We start from the raw sequence: 12,630 nt of genomic DNA on the forward strand, positions 1-12,630 counted from the left end.
AAGTGATAGAGATAAAAAATAAATAAATTATGGACTATATAAACGATCATGATGGTCCCATTTATTATACACATATATAGTAAAGTCTTCAAGGCAATTCAACCTAGTTCAATTAACATGCTCAAACTTTCAGTCTTGGGAAAAAAAAAAACCACAACACAAGTCTTTGTTTATGACTAAGAAAAAAACCCCAATAACACAAGTCTTTGTTTATAACTAAAATGTAAGAAAAAGTACATGACAATTTTAATATGAACTATGCACGAGAAACACTAACCATCTTTATCCTACCCAAAGACAGGAATAGGGTGATTTAATTACCCATCCTGCTGGCCTAGAGTCTGCAGCTCAGTGCTGTGTAAATTGTGGTGGAGAAACACATTCTTCCTGCTGTACATGTGTAAAGAGATTGGCCCTCTGGGTGGCTGTCCAAATCTGCCTGTAAAGGTCGAATGCTGTCGGGCCGTAGCAACTTGGTCCTTTGGTTTCTCTAAGAACGTGGAGAGCCCTTCTGTCTTAGCTGTTGGCTTCAGAGAGCTCTGCCCAACGGTGGCCCGTAAGTTCTGTGTAACCTCTGAAGTGAGGGTTTCGTAAGTTCCTCTTGAATGTTTGATAACTTCTGCTAGTTCCTTGTCCTTCAGGAAATTACTTAAACAGAGACTCGGGAGTTGACAGGTCTTGTTTTTGTAGGGGCTTGTCTGGTCCGCTGCCGAATACCTAAAACGGTCCTCGGTGGGAGTATGTACTGCTTTTCTGTCCCTTGTGCTGAGATTTTGGCTCACAATTCGATTTCGATATGTAGCCTATGGTAAGACACGGAAAGAAAAAGATGTCTTAAAAAAACACTTTCATAGCATACCTACAATACGGAGTGATATTTATACATTTGTGTCTGAACCCGTAAATTTTCAATGAGGTTTATAAAATTATCAATACAATTATCCATGGGATTAAATTTTCCAGTGCAATACTATTACACATAGTGATTAAATGGTTAATTTACTCTAAAAGGCATTTTGATATTTGTTTATCTAATTTACTAAATTTGAATTATATAGCTTCACAGAAAATACAGATTATTTTATTAAGGTGAAAGATTTATATGATCCGAAGCGATACCAGAGTATGAAAATACAGATTACTTTAATAAGTGATGAATATAGACATATGAGGCCATTAGTTTTTGTTGGTTTACTATGCTATAGTTACTTAAATATATGTCCAGAGAGTTTATAGAATTATCAGTATCATGATTTGTATCACCCAAGTGGTAAGCAAGAAATTAAAGAAACTAAAAACACACAAGTAACTACAATAATCTATGAAGACCAATAGACAACTTATTAGAAATTTCAATACATGGTTCATTTAGACTTTTGGATGCAATTTATTAATCAAAATTAGGTCCACAAGTACATACTACCTTCTTGCTCATAAGACTTGTATACTCTAGTAATAAAAACAAGGCATAGCTCATTGAATCATGCTGTGAAGAAGCAAAGATTACAAGCTAGCACCCATATTCCTCCTGAAGAGAGCACTGTGTTTGTGTAGAAAAACACGCTGAAGTAAAAACTGAGACTGGCTGGCTTAATTGTTCTGCTTGCAAAAAATGAAGGATTTATTGTTGCTACAAAGAAAGAGGATAAAAATGAAGAGAAACAGACAAGGGAGAAGAGAGAAGAGCACTATAGATAGCAGCAGGCTCATTTGCTTATTTAGCCGTCATCAATTTTTGTTTGATTAATATTACTTATATTAATATTACTAATTTGGCATAATATCAAACCAAACAAAATAAAACTTGATTCTCAACTGTGAAACTCATACTTCCCCAAGAATTTCCCTTCTCAGTAAATGGCACCACATTCAGGCCAACACCTGAAAATTATTCTTTTCTCTCTTTTCTTCGTACACCTTAAAATCAGGTCCTTGCTATTTACAAAATATAATCTCAAGTCATCCATTTCTCTTCATTTCTACTCTTTCTTCCTGACACAATTGCCTGGCACATATTAACCATTTAATAAATATTTGCTGAATAAAGTTTATTTGAGATAATACATAATATTTATTGGGTGTGTATTATATTTCAAACACTCTGCTATTGCTTTCATATATTCACCCTTCACAAGAGCCTTTTGAGGTAGCTTCTTCTATTCCCATTATACGGACTGGAAAATTGTAGCACAGAGTTTGATTTTATCCTAAGCTAGTGTAGGACAGGCCGTCTGTTTGATTATCTACCAGTTCCTTCTTCCTCGAGTATTTCCGTGGGAATTTTTCAAAACTTCATCACATTTTTCTAAAATTAATTACATGCAGAAAAATGTTGTAATATGAGCTGATGCCTCAAAATGATTATTACTGAAATAAGTCTCCCTCCTTTTCTTTTCTACAAAACAAAGACCCAGTAGGCGTCCTTAAACTCAGTGATTTCAGAGGGAAGGATTTTGTTACTCAGGACTTTCCTTTTCATTGTCTTGATGTCTGTGATGTCATCTTTCCTTTTTATTGTTTTGATGTTTGTGATGTCATCTTTACTTATTTATATTTTTGTGATAAGCTACTTACAGCAGACCTCCCCCTCTGTGACTTCTAATATGCTGTTTTAACTTAGATTTGGAGTAGACATAGGTAGGCTGGTAATTAGGTGTAGAAAGGAAACATTGTAAGACTCACAAGAGATGCCTCAGACTTTTTAGGAGTAAAAGGAATAAACTATTTTGATTCCATTTTCGTCATTTGGGAACTTATCTAGCTCACTTTCTTCTTCTTGGCTCTTTTCCAATACTCTAGGCTATGGACTTATTAGAAATGTGATCTTTTCTTTTTTCTCCATCCCTGTAAACTTATACGTTTATTTAATTGTTACCAACCAACCCCCAAATCAACCTTGTGCTCAATATCTGTGGCCAAATATTAGACATATCATGGGTGCTGCTTATGAAATATTGTGGAAAAAATTGGGGATGAATGCAACATTAATAAGTCCATAATGATAATACCAGTGGTTACATTTCTTTTTCATTTCTATGTCAACAGATGCTGCCTAGGAAGGTAGGAATGGTAGGAGTAGACTTCATTTCCACTATTTTACTATTACCTTTGAGGGAATATTCATTATTTTCTTTATGTGATCATTTTAATTCTCCTGGCATATTATATTAAATTGAATATACAGTTTTAAAAAGACATATTGAAAAGGATCAAATAAATAACTCAGTCACACAGGCAGCCTCAGCACCTCTTCTCTGGTACAATATCTGGTACTTAGAAGGCACATGTGGATCTATCAAAAGAAGCAAGATGGGGATTCTTACTCTCAATTTTTAAAGGAAAATACACATTTAAATCAACCATTTATGTTTATGTAGCATAGTTTGTTTTTGACATGTTAGTTTTTTTCCCCTTGGTTTTTTTTTTTTAAGTTCTCTGTGATGTTTACTATTATCTCCAAAGCTCATAGTGTACATAGGAGATTGCACTGTGCAGGGGTTAATCGTATGGGTAGGGTCAGATATATACGAATTCATTTATTCTTGTGATAAATATTTATTGGCCACACTGAGGACAAGGTGCTGCATACATGATGTGAAATAGTGCTGTTCATATAAGACCCAAATGCTACCTTAAGTGAGCTTCAAGTCAGACACTTTCTAGTTTAGTGAACATGGCAAGTTACCTAAGCTTCCTAAGCTGCCAATTTCCTCATCTGAGAAATGAAGTTTTATATTTATATCCATACCTTCATAAAGGATTATTATAAATATTTAATGATCTCCTTGATTATAAAATGTCTAATATACCTGGAATGTAGTTACATTAATCACAACGACAATCATCATCATCATCACAGTAACAATATAATGTAACTAACAGACCTTGAAACTACTTTGAGAGGTATTTATTTCATCCTTTAGAACCTAACCACTTGGAAAACTTTTATCTCTGTTTTAAAAAGAAAGTCATTTTCTCTAGAAAATTCAAGTAATTTTATATTTATTGTTGTAGTTTAGTTCCACAGAACACAGACTCTGAGACAGATATTTGTAAGAAATGTATTGGGGAGTGTTCTTAGCCCAACAACTATGGAGAATGAAGAAAGCAGAGTCAGGCAGAGTGAGAAATTAAATTCTGTGCAATTACACTATCTCAACTGATCACATAGGGACGTCTGAATTTGGGATGGCTCTTAATAGTGGTCTCCAATTCAGGCAAGTCGGTGGGAGTCTTATATCCCATCATCCAGTTATTGGGCAATGGCAGGCCCTGGGAAGGGCTATGGTATTGGGTAAGTAGGTTTTTTTGGTTTTGCTTTTTTTTTTTTTAAACAGGGAAATTATTGGAGAGAAATTTACTTGAGAGCTATCAGTTGCCAACACTGTCAGCAACAGCAAAAATTAAGACTTCAGTCTTGAAAGTGTATTTGTTTGAGGCAGAGAAAGGGAAAAGTAGGAGGCATATCATACCATCCACTACGCTAATTATCCTACTGTGTGTTTAATATATTATAGGACAATTTGAGCTAGTAGAACACTGAACCTCGAGCCAAAAGACTCTAATGTTGGTTGTGCTACCATTGAACTGTGTAACATGGAATGAATAAATTAATTATTCTGGGCTTCAGTTTCTAAGTCCATTGAATGAAATGAATAAAATGTAATACAATAGAATTTAGATCTTGAAGAAACTCCAACAATCATTCAGTTGCTTTCCAATTCTAAAATTCTAGGTTTAAAATATATATTTTATGCTACATGTTTTGGAATATGTTTATAAATACATAGGAAACATCCTCTTGACACAAAATATTAAAAGACATTTTGGCATAAATATTTGGATAGGAAGGATGGGAATCTAGATAGATAGACAGACAGATATATTTGGGTATATATATATATATATATATACACATTTGGATTTGGTTGCCTTGGCCCAGAGGAAAATAATTTCCATATCATGATGTTAATCAACGTTTATTACCTCTGAAGAATTTGAGATCCCTGAAGGTAATTTTAATGCATGTGTCTAGCCACATTTTTCTCAAAATCAGAATTAAGCCTCCTGAAACTCATGTAATTATGTCAGATTCTGCACAATTTAGTTGTCATGCAGCTAGCTTATTACCTATCCATAGAATCCTAATGAGGATGAAAGGATGGATAATCTAGTGATTAATCAGTCAAGTGTGCACATTATAATAAGTTCATTGTTACCTTTTAATTGTCTTCCTCTCATTGCTTTACAATAGCCTATAGCCTGTATTTCATCAAATGCAAGAAAATACTAATTTTAAAACATATTATTATTTAATACACCACCAGGAAATGAAAAACAAACAAAACACCTGATGCTGATTTAAAAAAGAAATAAACCACATTCACTTGTTTCAGCCTGTGTGATCCATTAGTAAGTCACACCAGCCTCTCATTGCAATATATTTTGTGTTCAGTTGCCTTGTTTGGCATTTGACAGACAGTCCTTTTGCATTTTTCTCAATGATTCAGTGTCATCCACACATAGGTATATTCCCTCTCTAGATTTCATAAAGCATTGGGTTTTTACTTAAGAAAAAAGCATGAGGGCTGGGCGCCGTGGCTCACACCTGTAATCCCAGCACTTTGGGAGGTGAGGCGGGTGGATCACCAGGTCAAGAGATCGGGACCTAACAGACATCTACAGAACTCTCCACCCCAAATCAACAGAATATACATTTTTTTCAGCACCACACCTATTCCAAAATTGACCACATAGTTGGAAGTAAAGCTCTCCTCAGCAAATGTAAAAGGACAGAAATTATAACAAACTGTCTCTCAGACCACAGTGCAATCAAACTAGAACTCAGGATTAAGAAACTCACTCAAAACCACTCAACTACATGGAAACTGAACAACCCGCTCGTGAATGACTACTGGGTACCTAACGAAATGAAGGCAGAAATAAAGATGTTCTTTGAAACCAACGAGAACAAAGACACAACATACCAGAATCTCTGGGACACATTCAAAGCAGTATGTAGAGGGAAATTTATAGCACTAAATGCCCACAAGAGAAAGTAGGAAAGATCCAAAATTGACACCCTAACATCACAATTAAAAGAACTAGAAAAACAAGAGCAAACACATTCAAAAGCTAGCAGAAGGCAAGCAATAACTAAAATCAGAGCAGAACTGAAGGAAATAGAGACACAAAAAACCCTTCAAAAAATTAATGAATCCAGGAGCTGGTTTTTTAAAAAGATCAACAAAATTGATAGACCACTAGCAAGACTAATAAAGAAGAAAAGAGAGAAGAATCAAATGGATACAATAGAAAATGATAAAGGGGATATCACCACCATCCCACAGAAATACAAACTACCATCAGAGAATACTACAAACACCTCTATGCAAAAAAACTAGAAAATCTAGAAGAAATGGATAAATTCCTTGACACATACACCCTCCCAAAACTAAACTAGGAAGAAGTTGAATCTCTGAACAGACCAATAACAGGCTCTGAAATTGAGGCAATAATCAATAGCTTACCAACCAAAAAGAGTCCAGGACCAGATGGATTCACAGCCGAATTCTACCAGAGGTACAAGGAGGAAATGGTACCATTCCTTCTGAAGCTATTCTAATCAATAGAAAAAGAGGGAATCCTCCCTAACTCATTTTATGAGGCCAGCATCATCCTGATACCAAACATAGGCAGTGACACAACCAAAAAAGAGAATTTCAGACCAATATCCTTGATGAACATTGATGCAAAAATCCTCAATAAAATACTGGCAAACCAAATCCAGGAGGACATCAAAAAGCTTATCCACCATGATCAAGTGGGCTTCATCCCTGGGATGCAAGGCTGGTTCCACATACCCAAATCAATAAATGTAATCCAGTATATAAACAGAACCAAAGACAAAAACCACATGATTATCTCAATAGATGCAGAAAAGGCCTTTGACAAAATTCAACAACTCTTCATGTTAAAAACTCTCAATAAATTAGGTATTGATGGGACATATCTCAAAATAATAAGAGCTATCTATGACTAACCCACAGCCAATATCATACTGAATGGGCAAAAACTGGAAGCATTCCCTTTGAAAACTGGCACAAGACAGGGATGCCCTCTCTCACCACTCCTATTCAACATAGTGTTGGAAGTTCTGGCCAGGGCAATTAGGCAGGAGAAGGAAATAAAGGGTACTCAGTTAGGAAAAGAGGAAGTCAAATTGTCCCTGTTTGCAGATGACATGATTGTATATCTAGAAAACCCCATCATCTCAGCCTCAAATCTCCTTAAGCTGATAAGCAACTTCAGCAAAGTCTCAGGATGCAAAATCAATGTACAAAAATCACAAGCATTCTTATACACCAATAACAAACAGAGAGCCAAATCATGAGTGAATTCCCATTCACAATTGCTTCAAAGAGAATAAAATACCTAGGAATCCAACTTACAAGGGATGTGAAGGACCTCTTCAAGGAGAACTACAAACCATTGCTCAATGAAATAAAAGAGGATACAAACAAATGGAAGAACATTCCATGCTCATGGGTTGGAAGAATTAATATCGTGAAAATGGCCATACTGCACAAGGTAATTTATAGATTCAATGCCATCCCCATCAAGCTACCAATGACTTTCTTCACAGAATTGGAAAAAACTACTTTAAAGTTCATATGGAACCAAAAAAGAGCCTGCATCGCCAAGTCAATCCTAAGCCAAAAGAACAAAGCTGGTGGCATCACGTTACCTGACTTCAAACTATACTACAAGACTACAGTAACCAAAACAGTATGGTACTGGTACCAAAACAGAGATATAGATCAATGGAACAGAACAGAGCCCTCAGAAATAACGCTGCATATCTACAACTATCTGATCTTTGACAAACCTGACAAAAATAAGCAATGGCGAAAGGATTCCCTATTTAATAAATGGTGCTGGGAAAACTGGCTAGCCATATGTAGAAAGCTGAAACTGGATCCCTTCCTTACACCTTATACAAAATTAATTCAAGATGGATTAAAGACTTACATGTTAGACCTAAAATCATAAAAACCATAGAAGAAAACCTAGGCATTATCATTCAGGACATACGCATGGGCAAGGACTTCATGTCTAAAACACCAAAAGCAATGGCAACAAAAGCCAAAATTGACAAATGGGATCTAATTCAACTAAAGAGCTTCTGCACAGCAAAAGAAACTACCATCAGAGTGAACAGGCAACCTACACAATGGCAGAAAACTTTCGCAACCTACTCATCTGACAAAGGGTTAATATCCAGAATCTACAATGAACTCAAACAAATTTACAAGAAAAAAACAAACAACCCCATCAAAAAGTGGGCAAAGGACTTGAACAGACACTTCTCAAAAGAAGACATTTATGCGGCCAAAAAACACATGAAAAAATGCTCATCATCACTGGCCATCAGAGAAATGCAAATCAAAACCACAATGAGATACCATCTCACACCAGTTAGAATGGCCATCATTAAAAAGTCAGGAAACAACAGGTGCTGGAGAGGATGTGGAGAAATAGGAACACTTTTACACTGTTGGTGGGACTGTAAACTAGTTCAACCATTGTGGAAGACAGTGTGGTGATTCCTCAGGGATCTAGAACTAGAAATACCATTTGACCCAGCCATCTCATTACTGGGTATATACCCAAAGGAATCTAAATCATGCTGCTATAAAGACACATGCACACGTACGTTTATTGTGGCACTATTCACAATAGCAAAGACTTGGAACCAAGCCAGATGTCCAACAACAAGGATAGACTGGATTAAGAAAATGTGGCACATATACACCATGGAATACTATGCAGCCATAAAAAATGATGAGTTCTTGTCCTTTGTAGGGACATGGATGAAACTGGAAATCATCATTCTCAGTAAACTATCACAAGGACAAAAAACCAGACACCGCATGTTCTCACTTATAGGTGGGAATTGAACAATGAGAACACATGGACATGGGAAGGGGAACATCACACTCCGGGGACTGTTGTGGGGTGGGGGGAGGGGGGAGGGATAGCATTAGGAGATATACCTAATGCTAAATGACAATTTAATGGGTGCAGCACACCAACATGGCACATATATACATATGTAACAAACCTGCACATTGTGCACATGTACCCTAAAACTTAAAGTATAATAATAATAAAATTAAAAAAAAAGAGAGATCGAGACCATCTTGGCCAACATGGTGAAACCCTGTCTCTACTAAGTTAAAAATATTTATTTCATTAATATTAAAATTATACCCTGTTTTTTTTCTTGGCTTTCTGTATACAAAATTATTTTTGGTATAACATCAAGTACAGTAAGCTGTTAGAAAACATTCTTTAGTAACAAATGTAGCACCAACATTGCATATAACAATTAAAGAAAGGAAAATATGAAGCTATGATACAATACACATTGCACGGGCAATTTAAACTCCATTACAACTGCAACCTGGTTAAAAGCATTGATTGTAAAATGAAACCTGATATTTAGGGATTCTATTATATTAAAAACCTGTCTCTTGGTGAAAAACAGAAATACAATAATCATGCCAATGTGCAAAGCCTAAATTTGTTAAGGCTGGATGATGTGATGATAGAATTCATGGGGGAGGGGAGAAATACTTCAATCACTGATTAATGAATATTTAATAATGTTTTCTTTTTTCTGACGTCTTTTTCCTTGTTTTGTAAAAATTATTGGTAGTTGCCATGAATGTTATCAGGCAAAATTATTCTGTTATAATTGCTTGCATACATAAGAACTCTGTACATGATTATTTTCGTTGTCTTTAAAATATATTTTTCCTGAAAATGTTCTCCACTTTACAAAAAAAAATATTGCTTTACAAGAATTGTTCTTAAAGGAATAGAGAAACTTGAAACAATCCCCAATAGCCATCTAGGAAAACTGGTATTAGAAAAATAACTAATGTTAAACAGAATCTAAAAATATTTGAAAGATTAATGAAAATATCAACATTATAACATGAATTCAATTGAAAGAGTAGATAAATATTAAATTATGTTAAAGTGAATCAGAATTATTCTTGGTTACAGTTCTTGTAGTAGAAGCTAAGTAGTCACTTTTGTATGGATAATTCACACTGAGAAATGTGTCTTCTGCATAAGTTCATGGTTTCCTATTAATGAGACCTGCAGGTTAAGATACACAATGAGAATACTATATATTTTATTTCCAAGAATAGACACATTTACCTCTGCCCATTATAGTACCCAGGTGATATGGTTTGTCTGTGTCCCCAGCCAAATCTCATCTTGAGTTGTAGTTCCCGTAATCCCCACATGTCATGGGAGAGACTCTGTGGCAGTTACCCCCATGCTGCTATTCTCATGACAGTGACTGAGTTCTCACGAGATCAGATAGTTTTATAAGAGGTTCCTCCCTTTGCTCAGCAATTCTTCCTGCCATCATATGAAGAAGGACGTATTTGCTTCCCCTTCCACCATGATTGTAAGTTTCCTAAGTCAAGTATGTCTTCATTAGCAGTGTGAGAGTGGACTAACACACCAGGTCAAATAGAATATAAGTTTCATAAGGGCAGGGACTCTGCCTGACTTGTTCAATGCTGAATACACATGTCCTACCAGCACCTGGCATTTACTAAGAACTCCATTAATATTTATACAGTCTGGAAAATAATCTACTGGACTTTCCTTATTAAAATGGCTTATCTAACAGATCTTTCAGAACCACCAAAGCAATATGACATTATATCTACAGCATTAGATATCAAAGCAAATGAAAAAAAATCAATTTCAGTGTATTTTGTCAATACTGTAGAAAAGGAATTGAAAGGGAGATATTGTATGGCTGCAATTTTTAATTGCTTCCCAGCCCCATTGTGTAAACATAAATAGTGGGTACACACATCTTTGGGTAAAATCCAGAGCTATAAAAATACTCGCATTAAAATATGTTTAACTCAACTCCTTTATCTTCTATTTATGTAAATATTTTAACTTCTGAAATACAAATGACAGTGGCCATAATATTCTCTAATTTATAAAAATAATAAATTTTGATAATTTAGTAGTAGTAGCAAGATATTCCTTAGAATAAAAACTCAGCAACTGACTGACCCATTTGACGCTGGTCTAGTTGCTTGGAGACTGATTGAGTAGATCACTTTATTATTTCAGAAAATTAATGATGAATGCATAAGCTGAGGCATTATAAACAAATGACAGAATACACTCTATAATACATATATTAATTTAATTAATTACAAATACATAAACATAGAAACCTACAGGCAGAATAATAGAAACATGCAATGCTGTGATATCAAGAAGCCATTTTCCCTATACTGTTAAATATAATTACATGTAAGAAAAGTGCTTTGAATAAAAGCATGTATGAATATTACTCACAATAAAATATTGAAATTTATAAATAAATCTTAAATGTAAATAAGCATTTTCATTTTATGTACTGTATGTTTATTGTTATTGGGACCATCATGTACATTGCAGGATGTTAGTAGCATCCTTGTCCTGTACCTACAGAAGCCAGGGTACCTCTCTGTCACCCAGTTGTGACAACTAAAAATGTCTCCATACATTGCCAAATGTCCCCAAGGGGTGGGGGATGGCAGCAAAATTGCCCCCAGTTGAGAACCACTGCCCTAAACTACAATGCTTCCTTAAATTAAACAGATAAAAATGGTCAGTGATATACATACCAAGAAAGAAAACCATTATACATACATTTCTATCCTTTTATCATTTATAGCCATTATGAGAGTGAAATTAAGCCTTTACAATTTTTATGTTACTTAGTTTGCAAACACATATAATCCTTATTATATACCAGGCATTCTTCTGGGCCCTTATAATTATTAATTTTAAAAAACATCATCTCCTTTACTAAATCAATCCAACGTAGTAGTACACAATGAGAGCATTTATAAACTACTTACAAAGTAAATGCTCCTTTTGATATATCACAACGTAATGTGTTGATGTAAAGTAAACAGGCACTCCTAAAATGTGCCTCTTTCTCAAGTACAATCATTAAAGGGCCAATGTAGACTCAAACCAAATTTAAAAATAACAGGCTGCCTTTTTCCTGTCATCACTGAGAAACAGAATTTCTCTTCAAAAGGTTTTGGCACCGTTGCTGTGTCTGTTTGTAGCCTTAGATGTGGAATCTGTTTTCAGTGATAAAGAGTTCTGTTAAAGGTCTAGGAAACACTCTACTACAGAGAGATTGTGTAAAGAAGTAGTTACTGCTTTACAAGCAGGAAGCCCTGTAATAAGTTGATGTAATAACCAAAAAGAAACATCCAAAGGTTCTGGCAGACAGGACCTGATTTTTTTTCAGATTGCACAAATTACCAAGAGGTGTGGAATGGTGCACATTGTCCAGAGTTAAATTACTTCTGGTTCAACCTCGCTTCTAAATTCTACTGGTGGGCATTTAGGACTCAAACAGGATTAGAAGACATGCATGAGATAAGCAAGGTGAATGCTAATAAGGCCCGCAGAGCTCCCAAGAGAGTAAAATCACAGAACCTCTCTCTTCAAAGGAAAAGTGAAAACATACAACAGTTTTCCCAGAAGCCGCTAGGCATATGTTTTGACTGTTCTGTT

At 35.3% G+C, this 12,630-nt stretch overlaps 1 protein-coding gene across 3 annotated transcripts in view; it reads right to left on the reverse strand.

Moving 5' to 3' along the window:
• CCSER1 (coiled-coil serine rich protein 1) overlaps positions 1-12,630 on the reverse strand; it is a 1,475,382-nt gene that overhangs the window by 36,093 nt on the left and 1,426,659 nt on the right. Inside the window, exon 11 of one of the 3 annotated variants that reach the window (XM_058432918.1) lies at positions 322-803. In XM_058432918.1, coding sequence (XP_058288901.1) covers positions 322-803 — 482 coding nt within the window. Of the gene's footprint in view, positions 804-12,630 lie in introns of all 3 variants that reach the window. The other 2 variants (XM_058432913.1, XM_032139358.2) reach the window with 2 other exon arrangements.

Source organism: Hylobates moloch, unplaced genomic scaffold (assembly GCF_009828535.3).
Source record: "Hylobates moloch isolate HMO894 unplaced genomic scaffold, HMol_V3 SCAFFOLD_2, whole genome shotgun sequence".
NCBI lineage: Eukaryota > Metazoa > Chordata > Mammalia > Primates > Hylobatidae > Hylobates > Hylobates moloch.